This window comes from Amblyomma mixtum, chromosome 4 (assembly GCF_055824585.1).
Source record: "Amblyomma mixtum isolate Tamu chromosome 4, ASM5582458v1, whole genome shotgun sequence".
In the NCBI taxonomy this organism is placed as follows: domain Eukaryota; kingdom Metazoa; phylum Arthropoda; class Arachnida; order Ixodida; family Ixodidae; genus Amblyomma; species Amblyomma mixtum.
In genome coordinates, this window is record NC_143015.1 from 44,841,509 (window position 1) to 44,867,709 (window position 26,201).

The window sequence follows — 26,201 nt, forward strand, 5'->3', positions numbered from 1 at the left end:
TACTGAGGTAGGGCATAACTCATCAAGGTCTGTACCGTAATGACCAAAATTTTCCATGCAAGTATACATACCTCTGAGTAGCTCACTTCTTGTGTCCTCCTGAATGCTGCCTTGAGGTTCTGGCTCTTCTAATGCACTCTGGCCCTGCTCCACTTGTGACGCGAAATCAAGCTCTTGGTCGTCACATTCAGCTGTGCTGATTCACTCCAGCTCCTCTCATGTAGGGCACAAACCATCAAGAGCTGAAAGATGTATATAATGCAGCCTTAATGACACAGCTTTATGCACTACATAATGAATGCAAATCTTGTCAATTACATGGCTCGCTAGTGTATGTTGGGAAATCTGGAATGCAGTTCCTTTGTAGTCAACTATGTACAGAGGCAGTTCCAGTATCTCAAGACCCTTAAGTTCTGTTGTTGAGGACCGTGTGCACGGACATAACTTTATTACTTTGCTGTTTCTTCACCCTAACATTTGTTGTTGAAGAACTTTCCATTTCATTTCATTTTGAAGAAATTCTACGAAGGGCAGGTATATTATCAATTGAAGGGAGCTCCCTATAATCTGTGCCCTCTTCTTTTCTTGAGGCAGCTGTATACACGGACCTTTTCTTTTAGAGCATATAGAGACCTTCGAAGGGGCAATATGTCAGCGCCTTATCACCGCGCCATTGGCAGAAGTAACGGTAATAGGCATGACGCCCAGGGCTCCGGCTACTAAAAGCATCGTCTGCTGTGCTTTTTCCATATGCACGCTCAACCCCTGGTGCTGTTGACGGCCGCCAATCCTAAGCAGCGATAGGGACGGCACGAAAATAGCATTTTAGTTTCAGTGTGTGATGTTTGACACACTCCATTACTTCTTTATGTGTGTTGGCCGGGAAACAAGAAAAGTCACGCAAGAACAAGCTGAGAAAGCTTCGTTAAAGACGTGATAAATTGGGCTGGGTGGCGCAGTTTTTTTTAAACCTTTATCGTTTTGCACCGCACACTATGGGGTGCAGCTGCGTAATAAGGGTGCAAATGAGCGCTGGCAATAAACTTTGAGTTTCACTGATTCGATCTGAGGCCATTATTCGTTACATAGTATGGGTTGGGCGTCAAAACGCGTGAGAGCAGATGCCAGGGAGAGAGCGGTTGTTACTTTGGCACGGTGGAACGTGATCAGTCTGGAGCTTTTGTTTGCGCTGTTCAATCCACAAACTGCACTTACAGTCAGTCAGGATGGTCGCCGTCCCGGCAGAAGCAGGCGTAGCTGCATTATGAGCGTCGGATGGCACGCAGCGGAGTGCAGAAGACGTGCTGTTTTGCGTAAGTTGTTTTCGGTTTTTCGCCCTGTACCCAAACTCTTGCGATGTCGACAATCTCTTGCAGTAAATGTGCTTTCTCGTCGTACTCCTCCTCCGTCCCTGATCTATTATAAGATAAACAGATCAAGGTTAATATAAATCGCGTGGTGCTGGAAAATGAGAAAAATGACTTACTTGCAGAGGTTTGCCCGGTCCTCATTTGCATACTGCGACATCAACAGGTCGCAACGGTCTTTCACGGCACGGGTTGTGAACGTTTTCTCTGTATGGATGCTAAGAGCATCCCCTTTGCATGGCACTTTGAATTTAGCTGCTCGAGGTTTAAACGATAGTGTGTAAGTTTCACTACAACCACACAATTTTATCATAATTCACGGCACGGGCTGTGAACGTTTTCCCTGTAGCTTCGAGTAAATTGTTGGCAACTTCTGACCACTGTGATGAGTCCCTAAACGGATTCATGTTCCGTACTTCCCGTAGCATTGCGATGTCATCATGAGCAGTGAACCTCATTCGCATGCCTCCGCTGCAGCTTACTCCTCCTCTAGAGTGGAACATTTTGACTCTGGCTCGTCTCACCTGATCTCGCTCGGCACGGGAATCTTGCAAGATTGCTGGATGGATGCTAAGAGCATCCCCTTTGCATGGCACTTTGAATTTAGCTGCTCGAGGTTTAAACGATAGTGTAAGTTTCACTACAACCACACAATTTTATCATAATTCACGGCACGGGCTGTGAACGTTTTCCCTGTAGCTTCGAGTAAATTGTTGGCAACTTCTGACCACTGTGATGAGTCCCTAAACAGATTCATGTTCCGTACTTCCCGTAGCATTGCGATGTCATCATGCACAGTGAACCTCATTCGCATGCCTCCGCTGCAGCTTACTCCTCCTCTAGAGTGGAACATTTTGACTCTGGCTCGTCTCACCTGATCTCGCTCGGCGCGGGAATCTTGCAAGATTGCTGGATGGATGCTAAGAGCATCCCCTTTGCATGGCACTTTGATTTTAGCTGCTCGAGGTTTAAACGATAGTGTGTAAGTTTCACTACAACCACACAATTTTATCATAATTCACGGCACGGGCTGTGAACGTTTTCCCTATAGCTTTGAGTAAATTGTTGGCAACTTCTGACCACTGTGATGAGTCCCTAAACGGATTCATGTTCCGTACTTCCCGTAGCATTGCGATGTCATCATGCGCAGTGAACCTCATTCGCATGCCTCTGCTGCAGCTTACTCCTCCTCTAGAGTGGAATATTTTGACTCTGGCTCGTCTCACCTGATCTCGCTCGGCGCGGGAATCTTGCAAGATTGCTGGATGGATGCTAAGAGCATCCCCTTTGCATGGCACTTTGAATTTAGCTGCTCGAGGTTTAAACGATAGTGTGTAAGTTTCACTACAACCACACAATTTTATCATAATTCACGGCACGGGCTGTGAACGTTTTCCCTGTAGCTTCGAGTAAATTGTTGGCAACTTCTGACCACTGTGATGAGTCCCTAAACGGATTCATGTTCCGTACTTCCCGTAGCGTTGCGATGTCATCATGCACAGTGAACCTCATTCGCATGCCTCCGCTGCAGCTTACTCCTCCTCTAGAGTGGAACATTTTGACTCTGGCTCGTCTCACCTGATCTCGCTCGGCACGGGAATCTTGCAGGATTGCTGGATGGATGCTAAGAGCATCCCCTTTGCATGGTACTTTGAATTCAGCTGTTCGAGGTTTAAACGATATTGTATAAGTTTCACTGCAAGCACACAATTTTATCATAATTTAGCAGTTATTTGGTGACCAAATGTAATAACATACAAACGCTGGGGCGAGACTGAAAGCAAATTTGATATGTTCTGAGCAGTTCTACAATAAGTGACGGCCCCATTCCCAGTGAAACACAAATATCCATTCGATGTACTGGAAAGATCCAAACGTCATGTCCTAAAAGAGGCGTCCATTAGATGTGCGTCATAAGGATGAGCGGCACGTTTGTACGCGCTAGACGTCTATAGGACGTCAATAATATGATTGTTTTTTAAGTCTAGAGCACGTTCATGAAGCAAACGTGGACATTGGAAGCGCCATATATCTCGGCGGCTTTAGTGCCACATTCGAACATATAAGAAAAGCCTGAATCCTAAGATGTGCGCCATGGAATGAATTCATTAAAGTTTTCTTTCATTGGCAATTACTCAGAGCTTTTTGGCGATAATGCAAAAAATTGATAATGCGAAACATTGTCATCGTTTGTGATGTGACCAAGACGTAGTGGCGGTTCTGTGACCTGTTGTCCTTGAGCTACTTGAGCAGAGTGCGAGACGCATGCAGATTACACTCATGTACGTGCTACGCCTTAGATCTCGGCGCTCGCGCACACTTTTCATTTCCTAAACTTGGTTTGGTTTGGTTTATGGGGTTTAACGTCGCAAAGCGACTAAGGCTATGAGAGACGCCATAGTGGAGGGCAACGTTACTAGACTAGCTTCAGTTGTCAAACTCTCCGCCTGCGCCCTTACTGCCGGTGTCTCCACTTCCTTGCCCGCCGCCAGATGGCGGCGCCGCTCCATCCAGCTCCACAGCAGACGCCCCACCGTAGCCTAGTGTTCGTGCAGACGAGCAGCTTGTGTGCGTTTCACGCTCGCTCGCGTTGTTCCTTGTGGTATTTGTGATAGTAGGCAAAATCGGTATCCACATACAGGTGCTTGTCACGTTTCCTCGTTGCTTTCACTGGAAGACTAGATCCCTGGCGCTGTTCCAGGTACCTAGCAAAAAATGCACGCGTGTCGCTAAATCAAATTGAATGACGCGTGCACCGGGGTCCTGAAAGGGCAGGCATAACCTGACACGACTGAGCGTATTCTCTGACAGCGCTGAAGCTCTCTCAGTCGGTCCATCCTTCATGCTTTACGGGCTGGTCTCGCGTCCCCGTGCGGCAGAAGCAAATGTGTTCCCAGCACACGTTCGCTTGTTTATGCCGATACCAATTCAGGGCCAATTGCAGAGCTCAGAAGTCGCGGCGCGATTTCTGGGTCTTGTGCTATGGCCTAATCACTTTGATCTGGAGCAGTTATAGACCACATTGTAAGAAAAAATGTGTGACCCACAAAAATAACAGCACAACTTTGTTGTGAATCAACGAACATTTTATTAAAGAAAATGAAGTAAAAAACAACCGTATGGCCCACGTATATAACTAAGATAAACCTTATCATAAGGGAAATAACATACCTGCCAAGTTTTACGATTTTATCGTAAAGTGCCCGATTTCCAGCGTTTTTTTACGAGTATCGTAATGTCTCTCTACTTTTACGATTTTTGTTTATTTTTGTCGTTCAGCGGCTGCACACCGTACATTCTGGTTCTGTGTTGGCAACACTGAGGCTTTTGGTGGCTCGCAAACGGGATAGCCATCGTCATCACCACCATCGCATTCATGCAGGAAGTAGGGTCTCTAGAAATACTGGACCCTACAGGAAGGAGTGAACTTCCTCGCGTTCTTTCTTCTGTTGTGTTTGCCCATTTGAAACGGTGTGTTTGGTGTGGTCATAGCCTGGCTAATTAGGCCTGTTGTGTTGCCGGCGGCGTGAAGCGTTGTTGCTGCGGGTGTCGTTGTAAGATGTCCGGCTAGAAGTACTTTCAAGTGTTCTTACCAAGTTATTCGACGGATTTTCCGTGCATTCAGAAATCTCGCAAGGGTGAAAAATATGCTTTCTGCACTGTCTGCCGCTGTGATCTGAACATTGCGCACGCCGGTCGTCGGGACATCCTCCTGCATCTCGGAACAAAGAAGCACAAGGACTCGGCGCAGATTGTTGACACCAACGAGAAGCTCGGTGGATATTTTAGCGCTTCGGTGGACCAAGGCACTATTCGAGCGGAATGCCTTTTCACAGCTTTCCTCATCGAGCACAACGTGCCATTCACTGCTGCAGACCATGCGGGAGACCTATTCAGGAAAATGTTTCCGAACTCCAAAGAGGCAGTGGCCTATGCTTGCGCTCGTACAAAAACGGCTGCAATCGCCAAGGCAATGGCCAATCAACAGGTCAGTAGTGTTGTAAGCTGTCTTCAATCCGGACCGTTTTCGGTCGCTACCGACGGGAGCAACGACGCTGGCAATGATGCAAAGCTGCAAGCTGCAATGATGCAAGTTGTGAAATGTAAGGAGTCTGTAGTCTGTCACAATCAGGTGTTCGACAAGGACTTTCTGAGGAAGGCAAAAGCAGCAACATCCTCAGTGTTGTCTCAACCTTCCACTTCGAAGACATCTTTCTGAAGTTGTTTGCATGATGTATTGAAACACCAGTTGAAGTTGCTTTGTTTTCATAGCCAAATAAAAAATTTGATGTACTAAAACATAATTTTAGTATTTTTCACCGAATTTTAGTATTTCTTGGCATCCTCTATAGTAGGTTTAGCATCGTCGGGTTGGCAGGTCTGAAATAATCTAGGCCAAATGATTTGAGCCCACGTGGGCCATTTACACCTAAAGCAGCTTGGCACGCTTCCTCGCTGCCTTTACTTCAAGGCTGGATCCCCGCCGCTGCTCCAGGAACCTAGCATAAAAATTCATGCGCGTGGCTAAATAAAACTGAATGATGCGTGCACTGAGTTCCTGAAAGTGCATTGGGCAACCAACACGACTGAGCGTATTCTCTGACAGCTCTCCTAGGATGGTCCAGAACAAGTCACCAAACACCTTGTTAGACTTTGTTTGCCGCTCTATAATACATTCAATTCCTGACAACATACAAGTTAGGGCTCCAGAGGGGTTCTTCAGAGCGCCAGGCACAAATGACCTAAGTTCGGTGAGAATGGCTGCCGGTGGAACATCTGATGCAGCTATCAAAGTAGCATGGCAGCTACTGCAGTCCGTCATATTCGCAGACTTCTTATCAACGTAGCCGCCAAGATAGTGGATAACAGCTGTAGATGCAAAAGGGCGGCTGTCGCTCTGTTGGAGGGAATCAGCGTCTGCCTCCTCCTGCAGGTCAATCTGGCTAATAATTGCGGCGAGCTTCCGCTGACGATCTTCTTTTCGGGACAAAGCCTCCAACTTCTTTTTGCTAAGGGTCTCCTCCACAGTCACAAGAACCGGATCAGCATTTCCGGAGCAGTTGCCTTTCAGTGCCATTTTTAATGGTGTGTAAAGGCTCAGGAGCCTGAAAATTTGCCCAAAGTGTGTGATTGTAGGTGGTCTTCACCACCACCGAAGCTTCTCACCACGCCAAAGAAGCGCTACAAAAAAGAAGAGGTCAGTCTTTGGACACAGTCGCCAAAACATGGTAATTTCAAAACAAAGAAACACGATAAGGGTTACCTCTAACGGGTCCTGGTTGAGCTTCGCAGTCAACACATATCTGACGCCCTTGTCATGTAGCCAAGTTACGATGTCGAGGACTGACATTAGCGTCACGCGAAGAGATTCGGTCGTCATTTGAGAGGCAAACAGCTTTGTGTTATTCTTAACACTCTCCTTTTCTGTTGAGTTCAGCATGTCGAGGAAGTTGATGATCACCTGAATTTCAAAGTGAAATGGCATGTAGCATGTCGTTTTGAACTAGTAGACACCCTAAGCACGTAAAAACACTTTTTGTACCTTGAGTTGTGGCGAATTCTTGCGTATGCCTTCGGCTGGGCACTTGGCATTTAATGCATCAAAGAGGTCATTCATCCGCCTTGTGAAGCTCTCCGTGCCTTCTGTACCCTCAAAGCGAGGTTTCTGTTGCTCCCGGTAGAACTTCAGGCCCACAGCGACGCTCCTGCTGAATAGCTGAGAGCAATGTTCATTATCACCTATATGTTTCAGTTAAAACCCGTGATCAGAGTGGACAGTACATTTCAAGGCAAAGGCTTTGCTGCTACCGTGCCAAGATAGCAACTGCAAAAAGATGATACAAAGCAGAAGGCACACTTGTCATGCCTGTGTTGCAAGCCGGACGTTCATCTTCTCGAGCTTCTTCGAATTCACCTGAGATGCCGTCAACCTTGGAACGACCTTTAGCTGTTCTTTCTCTTCAATGTCGGGAAGTTTCCTGTAGTGCTCGAAATTCACCAAGTCAGAACCAGCCTACAAAAAGCAAAAAAAAGCAAGCATTCAGGTTAGTGAAACATCGCAACGTTCACATGTACGAGAAATTTCTGAAAAGTTAGACGGGCATTACCTTTCCAAACTTGTGGGTCAAAAGATTGTTTCTCACGCACTTGACAATATGTGGCACGTCGCACAAGAAGTGAAGAGAACGTCCCTCTTCAAGTGTCGGGTGCGGGATCTTGTTGATTGGTTGACACAGCTTGCCTGATATACCGACGTGAGACCACATCGACCTGTTATTTCCTGCGCCATCGCTCACGACAGCTATGATGGTAGCACCATAGCCTTCAAGTTTGAGCACGGACTCCATAACTATTTTGGCCAGTTCAAAGCCTGGAGCAGCACCTCTGGTAGCAAAGCTGGCTACTGGCTGCACCCACCGATGAAAAAGGGGTATGAACATGATCACTAGGGCATGGTCAGCAGCAATTTGCTCCCCTGAATGGCCTCCATAGTTGACGAATCCATCACACTTCAACGTTGATTTGTTGAAATCGACCGACTCCCGTAATATGATCTCGTCCAATACAAGAGTGCCGCACCGCTCCACAGGACGTACATCTTTGAAAAAGGCCTTGATGGACTCGAGCGCAACCTCGTTGTACCCATACTCACAAGGTACACCAGAAAGAATTTGGTTTAGGCGGCGGGTCGTTGGAAGGGGAAGCAGCTTCGTGCTTCGCAGAAGGTTGTAAGCTTTTGGGCTTGCGATACGAAAAAGGAGGCAGTTCATTACCCACATCCTTGTGTATCGGACACCTCGAGGGCCCTTTGCTTTCACCTGCTGCAGTGACGTCCGAAATGCAAGTTGCTGGACTGGTGGTAGTGAGGTCAGTGCCTCCTCAATCGCCGCAGATTCTTGGCCTGCTAGCTGCTTCTTTAGTTTATCCACCTCGGCCATGAAAGAAACTCTTGCAGATGCGGCTCTTAGTGTTTTTTTTTTGAAGATTTTTTATCCTTTTCTGTCTGTGCGACGCCTTTTTTTGCTTCTGAAGCATCTGCATTTTCAGCTCTCATTTTCTTTTGGCATGGCTTGCACATCGCTTCAGAAGAAAGTACCTTGCACCTGCGTGGAAAGCTTGTAACTTTCAGTGCTCTTAGCCCCGGACAGACATTGAGCTTGTCAACTCTCTCTATTAGAGCCGCTAGGTCATCCAATGTGCGGATGTTAACGCTCTTGAATGCCACGACCACACGGCCAAGAGCACTTGCCGTGGCATTGTTGTCAGTCCCCACTGCAACGCATTTTTCAATTTGCGGGAGCCTTTGTTGTGTTTTCAGAGTGAAAAACACGACATATTTGCCATTGGCGTCCTCAAGACTCAGCATCCGCCACAACGATGGTAACCGAACGCCTTCCATATCACTTGAAGTGACTTCCTTCAAAGCTTCCAGACCGGAACCTGAGCTACAAACGATTTGCATTTCTTCTGCGTCTTCACATTGACCGCCACTTGAAGGTGACCTCGTGAGACCTGCTTGTGCAGTGTTTTGCTCCCTTCGTTTTCGTTTGTTTTTCCGGCAGCTTCGAAAGGTACGAAGGAAGGTTTGGGAACAATTTCGGCACCGCACCCTCGGCAAGCGTCCACTTGCCTCGTGGCACCTCAACTGTCTGTCCGTTTATAATGTGCACATAACTCTTCAAGATATCCTGCTCATGGAAGTGCAAATCACACACCTTGGATTTTGCAGAGAGTTCCCGGTCGGCACGAGGAATCGCTCTGTTCCACGCCGAGCGAAGCGTCTCATTGCTTGGGGCACAGAAAAAATGGCGCTCCGAACTGTTAACATCGTTCCGGTAGCCGCTTTTACAGCCCGGAACGCAGCACGTCGGCATCGTTTGCTGATGTTAACACATGCGGCGAAGACTAAATCTCCGTAGATGGCATGCTTGCTGAAATCCGCCGTGAACGAGCACCCGCAAAACACGCCAACGCTGCACCCCGCGTACTTCGTCCAGCCCCAGCCCGTTCTCCTAACCGGTTAGTTGAGAAGTGAAGCTGGGTGCGACTGCAGCGCCATGAAGGCGCGGGCCGGTGGCGGTTCCGCGCAGCGCCGCAGAGTTTGACAACTGAAGCTAGTCTAGTAACGTTGGTGGAGGGCTCCGGAAATTTCGACCACCTGGGTTCTTTAACGTGCACTGACATCGCACAGTACACGGGCCTCTAGAATTTCTCCTTCAAAGAAATTCTGCCGCCGCGGCCGGGATTGAACCCGCGTCTTTCGGGTCAGCAGCCGAGCACCATAACCACTGAGCCACCGCGGCGGCTTTTCCTAAACTTGATGATTACTCCTTAATTATTGGCTTCGGCAAAACATGCACATATTCATGTGGCTGAATATGCAGGAATGTGGCTTTTAGTGCTACTGTGCTATAAAAGGGTCATCTGCCACTTCGTTATTAAGTTGTAACGCATACTGTTGTACTGGGTATTTTCTGCAAATCGGAAACTTAATTCTTGCGTATAACCCAAATGCTAGCGCAGAGTGATTAATGATTGTTGCTGAAAAATTGATTTTCAGGAAAGGAAATGACGCAGTAGCTCTCTCACATATCTCTGTGGACACCCGAACTGCGTGCAAGGGAAGGGATAAAGGAGGGACTGAAAGAAGGAAAAAGAGAAGCTCTGGAATAATTTCGACAACCTGAGGATCAGTAACATGCACTGGCAGAGCACAACACACGGGCACATTTCGCCTCAATTGAAACGCTGCCGGCGCAGTCGGATTGGAACCGGGGTACTCCAGCTCAGTAGACAGGCACCTCTGAGCCACCCCATCTCCTCAGGCGTTTTTCTGAATTTACGGGTTCATTGATAGGAGTGTTTAACAGTGCTTGCATGCATTCTGGACCCCAAGGTGCATTATTTTGACAGATGGTTTATATACCCTAGGGGTAAATTTCAATGAAACAGAGAGTTGAGCTAGTTGGTATTTACTGCTGGGAAAAAAACAGTGCTGAGACGATGGACAAAGAAAGAAAACAACTGTCTTGTTGTTTTCCTGACGAAGGTCCTGTTGTCTTCTTTCTTTGTCCCTAGTCTCAGCGCTGTTTTTTTCATAATTTAGGAGTCTTGACTCGTGTACAAATAAAATTTTTTTGCGGGTGGAATGGAAGTGGTCGTAGTGGATGTGCTTTGGTAATATTTGCTGGCACGTTTTGGTGCGGTTCATATCTGTACTGTTGTTCTGTGTCAGATAAGTTGGTTCTCATTTCTGTATTTATTAGTGTTATTAATCAGGTAATGTTGAGATATTCTTACTGGGTAATTCCAGTTTTTTCTCAAAATTCTCAGCTGAATTAGTGCCATAAATGTGCAGATCCAGATTAATAAATTTTATGTTAATGTTGCAGGTGCAGGTCATCCGGATACTCTTCACCTCGAGGAGAGTTTTCAAGAAACACAGTGGTCTCACGTCCGTTATCACCTGCGAATTGACCCATGTGCTGACAGCAGCAATTTCGGCATGCCTAACCACTTTGGAAGTGCACACGAAGTGAATATGCGGTTTGCGTATGACCAGCGGTCATCGATACGAAAAAGAAAATAGGGTGGTACTTCACACTCAAGACGGAAGCTGAAGGCTTCAAATTCAGTGACAGCTGGTTGAAATGTCTCAACAAGCACCATGGCCTAACTCTCCACACCATGTATGGTGAAAGTGCCACGGCAGATAAGAGATGTTCATAATGACTGGCACCAGAAGAAGCCACAGGACGTTCTTGCAAATTATGATCCCAGCAGCACCTTCAAAGTGGATGAAATGGCATTTCTTTGTACACTTCTTCCTGACAAGACCCTGAGCTTTACTGGTCCACTGGAATTGCACTGACACCATTCTTTTGAAATAAAATCAAATGCACGCTTTCGATCGGCAGGCTGGCGAACAAATCTGCCAATGCTCCTGTCGGGGGGATGAAAGGCATGCCTACATGCAGCGTGACGGCATCCCTACATCACCCAAGTCATCAGAGCTACTCTGAAACCTGGCCAAAACCCCACGTACGTGGAATGGCCGCACCAAAACGAAACGCCCGGCATTACTAGGAAACGAAGCAGGATCCGTAAAACACAGGATGGACAGCGAGACCTCAATGTGCCTTCCTCACGGTGTGGCCTCTTCGTCCACTTTTGCTGCTCCCTTCCGCCACGCGGCAAGCGGAGGCAGCCGTTCGCCCGTCACGGTCACCACCAGCGCCTAGGCCTTGCAAGCAGCCTTCCCTGATTTTCGCCTGTGCCTGATTGAGGAAGACCAGTCTGCATTCGAGTTTTCCTTCTAGTTGGCACTTGCTTCTACATTCCTTGGTGGCTTCTTTTCATCAAGGAAGCGGATCCAGGAAGACTTCTGATGGGTATCGGGACATATATAGTTGCCATTGGCGTAGGAACTAGATCTCATCCGAAGGAGCTAGCGCAATCACATGCGCAAGATAAGACATGGAACAGCCGAGAGGTCAAGAATAATCGGGACTCAAACCTCGACCCACCGGCGCTGTTCTCAGAGAAGGGCTTTCTTTTCAGCTGGATCTCATCCCCCAGTTCCGACACGAGCAGCCATGGCAGCTCTGGCAGCCCCGGAGGTGCCACCTTGAGGGACAAGACTGAGAAAATCGAGGACGACTTTCTATATGTCAGCATTGGCAAGGTGAAGCTAGAAGAACCGCGTGCCATGCTGGCTAACATTGCGGAAAATCTGAAGTGCCTGGCTAGGAATCTGAAAGCAAGAAATTTTAATTAGCATAGACTAATTCGCAGGAGCCAGGTGGTCGGGGCCCCTAGTCCAGGGCCCGCTGGTGGCAGCTGACTAGTAGACTAGCTGGATGATCCAGGCTGTCACTCGTCAGGGCCTCGTCCCACTGCCCGTGTGTCAAGTGCGGCACTATTAGCGTTTTGTCCGGTTTGTCCTGGCATTCCCAAGATGTATGGGGTTTGCTCCGCACCAGGGACAGTAACTTGGGCATTGTGTGGATCTGATGTTGTGTGAAATGTGAAGACTTGGATATGTGTTTGCTTGTGTTCTCGTCCAATCAACGGCATCCGAGGTGGACAGTTGTTTATGTGACGGTGAGAAATATCTTCTTTCTAGCCTAAGGTGTTTTAGCCTGTGGATCCGCCCAGTTTGTAAGATCTGATTCGAAATGACCAGCACGAAAACAGACGGAGACAAGAAGAAACACTGATGACAGGACGGGCGCTGACTAGCAATTTTCGAGGAAACACCAGCACAATATATGCCAAAAAACCAAGTGGCAATCAGGGGGGCCGAAGATTACAACCTAAAGCACAGTCATCAAAGGGCTGCCAACACAAGCATCAACTGGAAAAAAAACATACCGAAAAGGTGGGGCAGAAAACATTATCAAATGTTTACATCAAAAAGCACTATAACCAGAATAAAAACACACAAGGAAAAAAAACGGGTGCTTATAACGCTTTTTGACGTAATCATTTCATAAAGTTTTCCGCACCCCCCTTTCTCATATTTGGTTTTTTCCGGTTCATGATTGTGTCAAGCGCCCTTTGACGACTCTTTCATTGTGAGCACGTGCCGTCCTGCTCGCGGGCGCACAAAAGTATTGTTGACGCTCGCTGTGAGTCATGGCTGGAATTCTGCGATGTTCTAAGAGTGGACAAACTTGTGTCAGGGGCTGTCACAATAGTTCTCTGAACTTCAACGGCCAAGGCTTGCCCGTGGAATTCTACATATTTCTTGGACATGTCCTACATTCGTGGGAAAAAAAACTAATATTGGAAAATTGTAACATACAGTAAGAGAAATATTGAAGTTAATGGTCCACCCTTTCTATATGTAGCAAAATTTTAAAAATTTTTCATCGCTCGTATTGAGCAGTTGACGATAGGAAAAACTTTAATACGAAAAAAAAAATGCAAGCCTATCGTTGGGCGATTGCTATGGTGAAATCTTTCAGTATATGAAGAAAAAATGCGGTCATACACTGTTTCCTATTCAAAAATGTTTTTGTCCGGATTTGTGGGGTATGAAATGGATGAAAACAAGAAACGGCAGGCCTCGATAACTGCTGTGGGCAGGGTGAAGTAAGCTTTTTTCTGTTGCTAAAGACGTTTGGTATGTTGCACGCGTAATGTTATGTGTGAGCAATTTTTGCTGTAATTCACTAAGCATGCAGTGTTTAGTAAAGCTCGCGCAAACGAAACTCATTTTTTTGCCATTTTTTATTTTGGGGACTGACAACAACAGCTAGTGGCGTTATGCAGACGCGTGTGAGGCAAGGTGGTCCCCTCAAAGTTCCGACTTGTGACGCCTGGCTCAATTTTCGAAGTTGCTTTTCATGTAAAAAATTTCTAAAAATAAAAATAAAATGTTTGCTTGCACATGTAATAAATTGTTTTGGGGATGTGCGTGCACTGTAATCGGCATTAAAATAAATATACCAATCGCTTATCTCCGTTGTAGCGATTGACCAAACTAGAGCATTTTTTCTCTTAGCCGTATATAGCATTCAGCTGGTAGGCGCATTTCGTGCGTGTTTTCGTTTTTCTCTTGAGCCTCGCGTGTCGCCTTAAGGCCACTTTATTTTCAGTTAAAACAAATTATTCCCACCATTCATCGAAACACGTAACAAAATCCTTATTATTTGGCCAACAAACCTGCATGCACCGAACTGCTCAGCTACCCAACGAAATTAAGTATCTTGCGAAGATGGCCGCGCCAAAAAAAAAATGGTATTTACCTCGAATTCCACGTCTTAAATGATCTTGTCATTTACTTGCGATACGCATTTTGCCGTTACAGTACCGGCTTTTTCGTCAACAATCTGCTTCACAGAGTGGCCCTGATCCACCAGCAGTTCTTTTTTCAAGTTTGCGCAGCGAAAATAAAATTCACTGTCCACTGTTTATTTGAACCTACATCTCAGAACGTAGTGCCGCGACAGAAAGAAATGTGAACAGCGCGGTGCCTAGGCGCTCCGCTGTAGGAATTTATTTTCGTCACGCTTATACTTGGCTCGCAACACAAATACACTAGAGACATCCGTGATACAATAATGTACCACTCTAGCGTCTTTCTGTTACTACCGAGGTAAAAGCGCATTGAAGATAAATTCCGACTGCGCAGCGCGTGGGCGCCGTGCTGTTCGCATTTCTTTCCAGCGCCTCTGTACATTTTGCTAATCCTCTGAAGCTCATCAGCATGCAAGCAGGAGGGAGAAAGCTCGCGACTGCAGAGAGATTTGCAGGCCGGCCAACACGTGCAAAGTACGTGCAGAACTGGCTTTTTTTCAGGAGAAAGCGCGCTGCTCGTGCAGCTACTCAATGGGAGGGGTGACCGGTTTGCCCGGACAAAAGTGCGGAGTCGGCCGGAGAGGGCGCTTTTCAGTGGCGTCCGCAGCGCCCCCCTGCGAAGCTGCGGTCCCCTATGCTCGCCTTCTTTGCACGTTTGGAAATCCAGAGAGTTTCCCTCTGTGGCACGCACTGTCATGAGTGTGTTTTTGTCCGTCACTTCTGTTTGTAGTGGATGAATGCCATAAACTGTGGAAACGATTGCGGGATCATTTCACCCGCGAGCACAAAGTCATTGAGCTCGCGAGGAGGATTGGCAGCGGGTATGTGCCCCGACAGACATGGGAGGAGCTCCTTACTCATCTTGAGAAACCGCTCACTGAAAATGAGGCATTCGCCAAGTCTTTTGGAATGAGCCTTGACAGGATGCCCAAGGCAATTGCCTCCCGATGTAAGGTTAAAATTATGGAACTGGTCGCTGAATTTGATGACATCGAAACCGAGGTTTAGGGTATTCTGTCACTGTTGGTGACGGCAGCAAAGTCATCTGCTCTGTTTCTTTCAATAACCCAGCCACATGGTATAGAGAAGCATGTGAAGATGGCAACAGAACGAGGAACACAAGGACGAGCGTTAACTCACAAATAAATGTTTATTCCTGAAAGTGCACATATTAATACGGAAAGGTAAATAAGGTTTTAGTTATGGGTTAGCACTTGTCCTTGTGTTCCTTGTTCTGTCGTCATGTTCCATGCTTTCTGCAATGTATCATAACCAACTTTCCCAATGTTCTGTCCTTATGAACCTACAGCATTTCCAGTTACTTTCTTGCATTTCCTGTCATGCAATGCAGTTTACTATCATTCATGCTGTTCATGTTCATGCTCTTTTCGTCTATAGTTTCACTCAGCCCTGTAGTTGCGATGTATTTGTTATTTTCCTGAACTTTTTCGTTGCGATTATTGTACTTATTAATGTGGCAAGTAGTATCTGCTGCCTTTTTCGAGCCATGGCTGAGTGTTCAGCACTTATTCCCTCATCTCCGTCCATTGTCCCATTTTGCGCCACTGTCAGTTTTCAAGAGGAAACAAGACGAGAAAAAAAGATGCCTGCTGCACTATGTATGTACCATGTAGGTGCTAAGAGAGCACGCATTCATTCACATATCAAACATCTTTAGCAATATATTACCATCACCTTCACGTGTTCAAGCAAAGCATTAAACTCGGAACCAAGTCTTTCATGTGGTCTGCAAAACACACAAAATCATGTGATATACTTGTACAGAATGCAGGTGTATTGACCTATTGAGAATGGAGTTATGGCATGAGCCTATGCAAAGGCCGTGTTAGTGTGGCCTTTCTTTAAAGCATCAGTCAGTGACCTGCAGTAGTACCGATTGTACTACACCAGATAAGCTCTCTGTGAACTCGTCACTGTGCTTCAAAAATTCCAGTTGGTTATTTTTTAGATTCAACAAAGGAGCACTCTTACTGAGCTTTCGCAGTGTTGAAAACACAATGCTGACATATTTGCCCATAAACATTTTATATTGTCAAATGCGAGAGTAGGGAGGGCATGACATGCAGTGGTAGCCATTTCATATTTTTTGCAACAACACTGAATCATTTCATCTATTCATTGAAACTTGGCTCCATTGTGCAGATGAAGCCTGGAAAACTATGAGACACAGTCAGTGTTATCATAGAACAGAAGTTTAAATACCACTAAGTAATCCTCTTTGTGTCTAAAAACATGGAAAACCTCCTACCCAGAAATTAGTAGTGGGTTGATGGCCACAGCAGTGGCCTAGTGGTATCAGCACCTGCCTTGTATGCTGGAGGCGCATGCTTTCAGTATGAGAGGCTTCGATCCCAGTGCTATCAATGCTCATTGGCTTTCCAATGAGTGCAAGCTTTCTCTTGATTTCACACTCAACATCTCTGGATTGAAATGTGAAAACTTGGTCTTTGATCCCAGCTTTTTAGACTTAAACACCTACTCTAGAGTCCTTTTTGGATCATTGTCCTTGCAACATAAAAAATTCATTATCGTAATGAAGTAATGAGTTCGGCTACCTGGCACTTTGTGAGCCCTTGTGAAAAGTGTGCCTGTGAAGAGACAATCACTCATATCTTGTGTGAGTGCCCTGTCTTTGTGACCAAAAGACATAAGCTCTGTTCTGCTCTGGACCGCCTTGATCCTCGCCCTTTCACAGAGGCCAAGATTCGTGGTCCGTGGCCACAACAGTCGACTGCCATCAAGGCTCACAAGTCACTGTTTTGTCTTTTACGAGAGACTGCCTTGCTTGCTAGATTGTGACTTTGTCTCTCATTCCTTCTGTCTTTTTTAATCCCCTCATTCCCTTCCCCAGTGCAGGGTAGCCAACCGGAAACCTTTCTAGTTAACATCCCTGCCTTTCCCCTCTCTCTGTATCTATCTGTTGGCAACAGCACGTAATTCTCTGATCATGCATCCTGTACTCTAGCCACCTTGCCAGCTAAGTTCGCAAAGCCCGAAACGTGAGTGGTGCTTCTTCAGTGCTTCTTCTTTCATAGGTTTTAGGCCATGCTTAGCCGCACGTGTGTCATGTTGGCGATGCGAAGCAGCATCCTCAGCTGCAGAGTATGACAGTCACATGTTCAGGCATTCCAGCACGGCGTTGATGAGAGCAGGCACGTATCCTTGGAAAGAAATGAAATCTGACATGACTGAGGAATCTTAATCCTCCAAGCATTATAAGCCTTCACTTTGTAAAGAAATGAGTGGCGAAAACTATGTGTGCCTTTGATTGTGGTACCTACCATAGCTTGTTGGCTCCTTCACATACACCACCGTCCATTCCTTTTCTTCTCTAGAAAATTTCTGTGAGCACTTGGGTGCCCCGTTGCCATCACAGACCACAGCTCTGTCACTGTTGTGATTGTAGTGTATTGCAACAGTTCGTGTTCTGCATACAAAATGGGCACAGAGCAATGTTCTTGTGAACAATCACTGCACATTGTGCAAAAATTACTCAGACATTTCACAAATATTTGCCTTTTCCTTCAAGGAAAAAAGCATTTCTTAAACTGCTATACTTTGTGAAGACAATCGCATGAACAAGGCCACTAATTTGCATTTAAGGGTGCTACTACATGGGAGGCATGTTGCCTGCACTAAAGGTTTTTGCTGTGTGGCAGCAGCAGGCAATTCACGTTGAACTTAGAAAAGCGCAATAAAAAGACAGGGACAAGAAGAAGAAGCACGCAGGACAAACGCTTGACATCAACTAGTATCTATTGACAACTTCTTACAAGTGCTTTGTTTTTACCTTGCATCAACATTTGTTATTCATAACGGACAGTCTTTTCTTCAAAAAGAAGGCATATGCATTGGTTCCTGCCTTGCCCCCATTTTAAGTAACGTCTTTTTAGCCCATTGTGACAGGCGCATTAGCGACAGCCTTGATAAATCTGTTGTTGTCAAAGTGTTTAGGTATGTGGATGATTATCTTGTGGTTATGAAATCGTCAGAAGGTGGCCAAAGTAGCAATTCTATAAAAAATGTCATCAAGGTGTTCGAAAATTATTCCCACGGTCTGCAGTTTACGTGTGAGGATCCTATCAAAGGCAGTCTGCAGTACCTTGACGTTTGTTTAACTCTAGATAAGGATAAAGTCTGCTGGGTGTATCAGCCGCGTACCAAAAAAGGCATTTTGAACTATGATTCGGCCCACTCAAAGGTAGTAAAGATGGGGATTGCCCTAAATTGCATACGTGAGGCCCTCAACAAATCGTGTAAGCATAAAGTCTCGGCCAGTGTGCAGATGCAGTCACAGCGCCTGAAAAGGGCTGGTTTCCCACAAGAAATCATCGCCTCTGTGGTTGAAAGCCTAGTGAAGGAGCTAAACTCTGGGAAGTGAAAAGAAAAGGCTCCCCAGACTAGGCGTCCGGCGGTGATCCCCTACATACACAACGTGTCGCACCGGCTTAAAAAAGTGGCCGAGAAGTGCGGGGTATCCGTCGTGTTTTCAGCGCCCAATAAGCTCTCACAAATGTGTCGAGCTGTCAACGAGGTGAATGACCATCCTGGGTGCACAACGAAGCATGCCACCCGTTTCACAACCTGCGTCACAGGGGTGGTCTACGAGATTCCGCTCTCGTGCAAGAAATCGTACATTGGCCAGACAGGCAGGTGCCTGAACGATAGGTTGAGGGAACACCGTCGTGCTGTGCAAGCTGTAGCGACGGATGGGCACCTAGCAGAACACTGCAAGTCATGTAAAAAATGCAAAGCAAATGAGCCGCAGTTCAATGCCACACGCACGTGCGGTAAAGGAAAAGAGAGGCTTCACAGAGAAATTATAGAGGCCTATCGTATTGTAAAGAAAGCTGAAAATTGTATCAGCACTCCTTCCCTGACCTTATCACGCAAGGAAATTGCTTACCTTGATGCCTGTTCACGCTAAACACACTTGTGGTAAAGCCGATTCATTGTTTGGTTAATAATTTGTTTCCGCCCTCTATGTATCTGTATATATGTGTTTTTTCCAAAGTAAAGAACTAGTTGATGTCAAGCGTTTGTCCTGCGTGCTTCTTCTTCTTGTCCCTGTCTTTTTATTGCGCTTTTCTAAGTTCAACATGTATTACCAACTCGCCCAACTTTCTGCATTGCATGCAATTCACATTGAAGGCCACTGAGGCAATGTGTAGGAAGGGCTGTTATGACACTGCTTCGAGCACCATCCACAAGCCAAGCAGATTTGTGCCTGCATGGAAAAAGTCTCATAGGGTCGGGCTATTATGAATGCACAGAAGTGTCATAGCACGTTCCCCTTTTTAATGGTTACAGAAGGAACCTCTAGCTGTCGCAGGGTTTTATTGTTCTCATAAATAGCTGCACTACTACAAATATATTGAGGCAACCGAATCTCAACTATGTTGGGGTTCTGTTGTTCATCTTCATTAGCAGCTGAACCTAATTATATTTAATGACCTACATTGCAGAATTTTAGTTCTCTTTACCTGAGACGCACAGTTCTAATCCCTCAGAACACAATAGATTACAGCCTATCACAATATATTTCTTTTCTGCATTAATAGAGGTGCCAGCCCTCGCTGCAACTGATCTGGATTAGCAGCATTGGTTGGGTATTCTACTATTGCACTGCATCTGTGATTTGATCCCATTACTTCTCTCATTCTTCTGCTGCGATGCTTATGGAGGGCTTCTACTGGTTTGGAAGAATGTGACTGGTATGACTAACACCATGAAATACAGCTAGGAATACATTTATGTAACATTACCTGGATAGCATTCCCTCATATGTAAACGTGATGCTCTTCGGTGCGAAATGTATCAGCAAACCATGGAAGGATTCAAGTCCATATGTTTGTGCATTGTTTGAAGCACACACAGTGTCACGTAGGAAGTGTGGCGCTGCCAAAATCTCCTTCAGTTTCTGAAATGTCGGTGACCCTGAAGGTAAAGCTAAGAAATATTAGCTTGTAGGGTAAATAAATATGTGACGCATGCAGAGAATGGCTCTTTAAAATACTATGCCCTGAAGGTAGTACTCAAGTGAAAACAATAACAAAATGTAAAAGCAAAAATTAAATGGGAGTGCACCGAATTTTGGTGAAAGAGTATGAGAGAGCGCAACTTTACAGCGGTGATTGGTTTTCACATTGTTTCAGCGCATGTAAAAAGAACAGATTTTATTTCAGTGTTCAATACCGTACCTTCAATGATCCAGTCACGTGGTTCCACTTCACCATGAAAACATGAAGGGTGGAGTGGATTTGGATGCTGATGTACATTAACGATGTGCCTGAGAATGGACAGCCACCTTTGCACGAAAAAGTTCTTCTTTGCCGTCGCTGGTAATGGCACACCAGTAAAGGTGTCGAACTATGGTTTGTCTCCATTGCAGTACCATCTCGCGCTGTCTTGCACGTCCTAGTGCAGCCATCTTCTTTTTCAATCCTTCGAGAGAGGGTTCATTTTTATGTGAGGTACATATAAAAAAAATACTTTTCTATATGAAGTGGTGTCGGTGTTTCAGTGTGGCTATTTAGAGATAGTATTTCAAGCTACACTGAAGGTGTTATCGAGATTTACCTTTTGCTATGTGCCAGACATCAAAGAGGTGGCTTATTGAGGGATGGGAGCTTTTGAGGAATGACTTGACTTTGGTGTGCCGATCAGTGGTGATGCTTGAAATCACCACACCTTGTTTAACGAGGTAATCCAGCCCTCTCTCCAAGCCTGTTTACTCCATCTTGTTACTGGACGCAACTTCAGTGGACTGCAATAACAATGCAAAAGTACTTTGTGAACCTGAAAGGAGATGCTGTTTTCAAGGTCCAAAACATGCCCAGAAAGGACTGTGCATGCATGTGACGCAAATGCTTTTAAATAGAATTGGTTATATGCCATCATAATAAATCTGCCAGTAAAAATTTTGTGCCATTGCTGAGTAGATCAATAGGTTGCTTCGGTCTTTTCAGACCAGAACAAACTCACTTTTCGACAGATTACTGAATTATACAATCAGGCTGTGCAATTTATCCTAAGCCCTGTAGGGGCCTTACAAAGACGGAGGAACGCACACTTCTCCATCTTTACATAACAACACTGCTGTGCCCGGCAGTTTTTAAAGCAATTTGATCCCGCATGTACAAGAAAGTGTCCGTACTGTGCGGAGAAGTTTTCGGACATTTTCCACATAGTATGGGCATGTCAGTCAACTCCGAACCTCGCCCCAAAACCCAACCCCACCCAAAGGAGTGTACAGACGTCTTATTTTGGTGGCACGTTTTCTTCTCTATAATGATGCATAAGGCACTACTATGCATGAAACACTATGTGGTATTTGGCTACGACGGCTAAATAATTTATATTTCAACAGCCGTACGATGGCTGTGATGTCTAAGAGAGGTTATATGTCATGTGAGGCATGGAAAAACTGCGATATAATCGCTGCTTCATCGCATTAATTCACTACAGTGCTGAAGCCAGCCTTCCTGAAAAGCCGAAATGACAACATATGTAGAAGCGCCGATTATTGCAGTTTTTCATGCATCACGTCACCTATAACCTCTCTTCGACGCCGCCGCGGTGGCTCAGTGGTTATGGTGCTCGGCTGCTGACCCGAGAGACGCGGGTTCAGTCCCGGCCGCGGCGGCTAGAATTTCTTTGGAGGAGAAATTCTAGAGGCCCGTGTGCTGTGCGATGTCAGTCCACGTTAAAGAACTCCAGGTGGTCGAAATTTCCGGAGCCCTTCACTACGGCGTCTCTCATAGCCTGAGTCGCTTTGGGACGTTAAACCCCATAAACCAAACCTATAACCTCTCTTTGATGTCATAGCCATCATTCGACTGTTGAAACCGAAACAGCACAAGAAATAAGTTCGATTATAAATTATTTATCAGTTGAAGGGATATACCACGCGGTAATCCATGTATAATAAGGCCTTACGCCTCATTGCAAATAAGAAAACGTGCACGCAAAAGTTAGGTGTCTAAATTTGAGTCTTCTTTTGTAATTTAAGGATCAAAATAAAATTCAGGCCGCGGTGGCTGAATTTATTGAAGGCGAAATTCTAGAGGCCCGTGTGCTGTGCGATGTCAGTGCACGTTAAAGATCCCCAGGTGGTCGAAATTTCCGGAGCCCTTCACTACGGCGTCTCTCATAGCCTCAGTCGCTTTGTGACGTTAAACCCCAATAAACCAACCATAAACCAACCAAACCTTAAAGCATGCTTAAAAGCTTAAGGGAAGAAGTTGGGACCAGCCCACTCCTCATAAAAAAACTTGTATTTATACTGCTTTTCAATGTGCAAGGGATGCAGTGTGTAAATTAATGGATGAAAAGCAATGTGTCTTGCATTCACAATCACTGGCATAGATAAACCAACCGTAGTCTAATAAAATGAAAACATCCGGTGAAGATACTTGGTCCATCTGAAGAATGACACCAAAATATAAAAAGCTCTACCTTGACAAGTTCGAAGTGCAGGGCTTTGTTGAGGGTGATGTCCATAAGTGTGCATGTCCCAAAGTCTGCAGAATGGCCTCTTGCCAGCATTTATTCCTTTCGATTAATACAGATTACATCACTGCTATCACGGTCACACCACCGGCTTCCATCGCTGGACGCACAATTCCTTGCGCGGGGTGATGTCCATGTAGGTTGGAGTACAGGTGTTAGTTGAAACTGAAACCGTAACACACAACACTACACCTCTTCTCCATTTGGTTACGCTCAGCACTCCTCAATGAGCCTCTTTGGCCTCCTGTTATGACACTTCTTTGTACCGCGTGGAGAGCGTGGTATAGCTTGCTGCCCGGTGCAAAACGGCATAGATGGTGCGCTGGGCTCTGGTACGGCGGTGCCAATGACAGATTCTGGTCCTGCTGCGCAGCCAGGTGCTTGCAGCTTTTTGAAGTACATTTTGTTTCTGCATACCATTTTCCCTTCCTGGTTTGCTGCAGTGATGGTGTTGCCTTTTGTTGAAATCACAACCAGGAGGTCAGGGTCAAGACAGAGTGGTGCTTTCTCCTTACTTCTCTTTTCTTGAGTACTTCTTCCCCCACAGAGAAATCGTGGTGGCCAGCATGTCTGCGCTCGTCGGCGTAGGCCTTCATGGTTTGTTTGCTCAGGGTGTCTTGTAGCCATTTGCTTGTGCTACTCTGGTGGCAGGATACAAGGTAGGGGCCTTTGGCATTCCTTCCAAACATAATGCGATGAGGGGAGTGCCCCGTAGTGAGATGGGGTGTTTGCCTGTAACTCGCTAAGTAGGCATTAAGTTCCACAGCCAAATCCTTGTTTTCAATGTGCGTTGTCTGGATCAGCTTGACCAGTGGCTTTATGAACCTCTCTATGGTTCCGTTTGCTTGAGGCCAATATGGAGTCACTTTGCGGTGATGGAAGTTCAACTCAGTCTTAAGGGAAGTCATGTCTTTGCTGTTGAAAGGTGGCCCATTGTCGGACTTTACGTCTGGGATGCCAAAAAGAGCAAATATTTTCCGCAGCTTTGGCAGAACTTGCGTAGAAGATGTTGAATGAACGATTTCCACCACTGGAAGTCGTGAGTGCTCATCAATGATGACAAGTAGGTATTTGCCTGACAGAAGGGGACCATGGAGATCAATGGCTACTTCTGACCAGGGTCGTGCTGGGAGGGGTGTCATGGCGAGTGGCTCTTGGCATATCTTTTCGTCGCATGTCTAGCACGGGATACAACTTTGGATTGTGCCCGTACAGAGCTGGTCCATCTGGGGAAACCATACTTTTGTACGCAGGAGCTGCTTTGTCTTCACTATTCCCTGGTGGCCAACGTGGGCTAGCTATACAGCACGCAGGCGAAGAGGTCGTGGTATCAAGATTCTTGAACCTCGTAGGATGATGTTGCCCTGTGTGCACAGTTCCTCTTTTACTTTTGACAGTGCACTGACTTCCTCTTTGTCACTTGGGGAAGTGAACTTTGTATGTAGTTGATGCCAGGTGTTGGTGGTGATGGCCTGAACAACAGATTTGTAGAACGTATCTGCACAGGTTTCAAGCTCGGTCAGGGAGAGTGCTTTTGGCCTGGCTAACTGCATGATAAGACATACGAATTCTTAGGTGGAACGCTCAAGGTCTTCTCTTGGAACCTCAACTGGATTTCGGGAGAAGTAGTCTGCTGGGTTGAGGGTTCCAGGTTGACAATGTACCTTAAAGTCATACAACTGAACTCGAAGATGCCATCTCTCAATTCTTGGAGGCGTGTTTGTTGCTTTAGCAGAGAATATGGCGGTTAGCGGTTTGTGGTCTGTTACCACTGCTTGCCTTGGTCGGCAGTGTGAAAGATTGAGTGCGAAGACGCACTTCTCACGATGGCATTGGTCTGGTCCGGTTGCTTCTGAGGTTGTCGCTGGGATCTACACATACGTGCAAAGTGTTTCGGCTTTCCACACTTGTGGCAGGTTTGTCCTCGCGCCGGGCATGTTGATGAACGATGCGGGTACTTACCGCCACAAAGTCTGCACACACGATCTTTCTGCTGTCCGAATGAACGGGCGCAGTCCTCGACCACGTTTTTATCCTCGTCGCCATTTGTAACATCTTGCCAGCATTTATTCCTTTCGATTAATACAGATTACATCACTGCTATCACGGTCACACCACCGGCTTCCTTCGCCGGACGCATGCACACACCCAGCATTCCTTGCGCGGGGTGATGTCCATGTAGGTTGGAGTACAGGTGTTAGTTGAAACCGAAACCGTAACACACAACACTACAAATACCACTGACTTGACTGAATGCCCCACAGGCTATCATTCTATGGCATCATTGAGCACGTGGACAAGCTGGCTGAAAACCACACAAATTGCTTGGTTTGGAAGTAAACATAGTGGTGCCATCTAGTGACAGTAAGTCAAAGCGCATCAACTTTGGCACAGCCAACTGGATCGGCGCGCGCGGCGCGTGATCGAGGCGGCCGTGACTCTGGGCTGGAGAAACTTATTTTCTGCACTTACTGATCAATATAATATTCTGAGGGAATTAGCAATCATTTTTTTTTGCAAGAGAACTGAAAATGTAGGTAAATGTTAAAGCGGGGAAAAAGCTGAAGAACTGCAGTGTTGTCATTGCTATTTCGGCTCTGTACACAATACAACACTGTATTCTCGACATATTGTTAAGCTTAACTGTTGAAAAAAATCCAAATTATCTCAAAAACATTGGAGTTGTTATTGAAACCTTGACCTATGAGTGAGAGTATGTGAATTATGAGCGAATTCCTTCATTTATGCGCCAAAGAATGAGGTGGCGGTGCTGTATTTGGTCCGAAGCGGCCATGCAGTGCGCTGCCGAGTTTCTTTCCGAGTGAATGCAAACTTGATGCGTTGCTAAAAGAGATAGCGTAAAGTACTAGTGGTCCAGTAATGGCCACGCATGCGGTAAACAGTAAAGTAAACACTAACAATATGCTACAACTCCCTATTATAGGAATGCCTAAGGAAACTAGATGATAACAGGTGGCCGCTACAGTACTTAAATGCTTACACAGAACGAGCTTTGACTCACAATGGCACAAAAGTAGGAAACTAACCAGTAAGTATGTAGGATACAAGGATGCAGAACTAAAGAGCCTTAAACGACAGGTAAGAAACTGCACAAGGTAAACAAAGAGGATTAGTCTAATGGAAAGGAAGCAGAGTGTAGAACTATTGAAATTGGAGAAGGTAGATCAGGAAGGAATCTTTCTATGATAACTCAAGACGTAGTGCCCTACTCCTTGATGCTACATAAGGGTGTCTTATGACGAGCAGCTGCAAAAAAATATGATAAGATGACACATGTGCTGTGTTAAATGTGTTGAAAGAATTCAACACATCATACTGAAATGTGATGGTATCCATCCGGCTGTCGATGTAGGCACAGTCACTCTCTCTAAGCTCTTAGAGGTGACATACGGTTAGAAATGTAGGATCAAGCAGGTATTTAAAGAAAATGGTGAATTTATACACCAATTTATAACACTGTTACAGAAATATAAAGAA

The 26,201-nt window shown here is 45.9% G+C and overlaps 1 protein-coding gene and 1 pseudogene across 2 annotated transcripts in view; both read left to right on the forward strand.

Annotated features, from left to right (window-relative positions):
* LOC149346374 (uncharacterized) overlaps nucleotides 1–13,586 on the forward strand; it is a 105,419-nt gene extending 91,833 nt beyond the window's left edge. For both annotated transcript variants that reach the window (XM_089586387.1, XM_089586386.1), the window contains exon 3: nucleotides 10,760–13,586. In XM_089586387.1, the coding sequence (XP_089442513.1) occupies nucleotides 10,760–10,906 (147 nt within the window). In that variant the 3' untranslated portion in view covers nucleotides 10,907–13,586. The remainder of the gene's footprint in view (nucleotides 1–10,759) is intronic.
* LOC149346380 (uncharacterized) lies at nucleotides 4,927–13,586 on the forward strand (annotated as a pseudogene).
* Nucleotides 13,587–26,201: the final 12,615 nt, after the last annotated feature.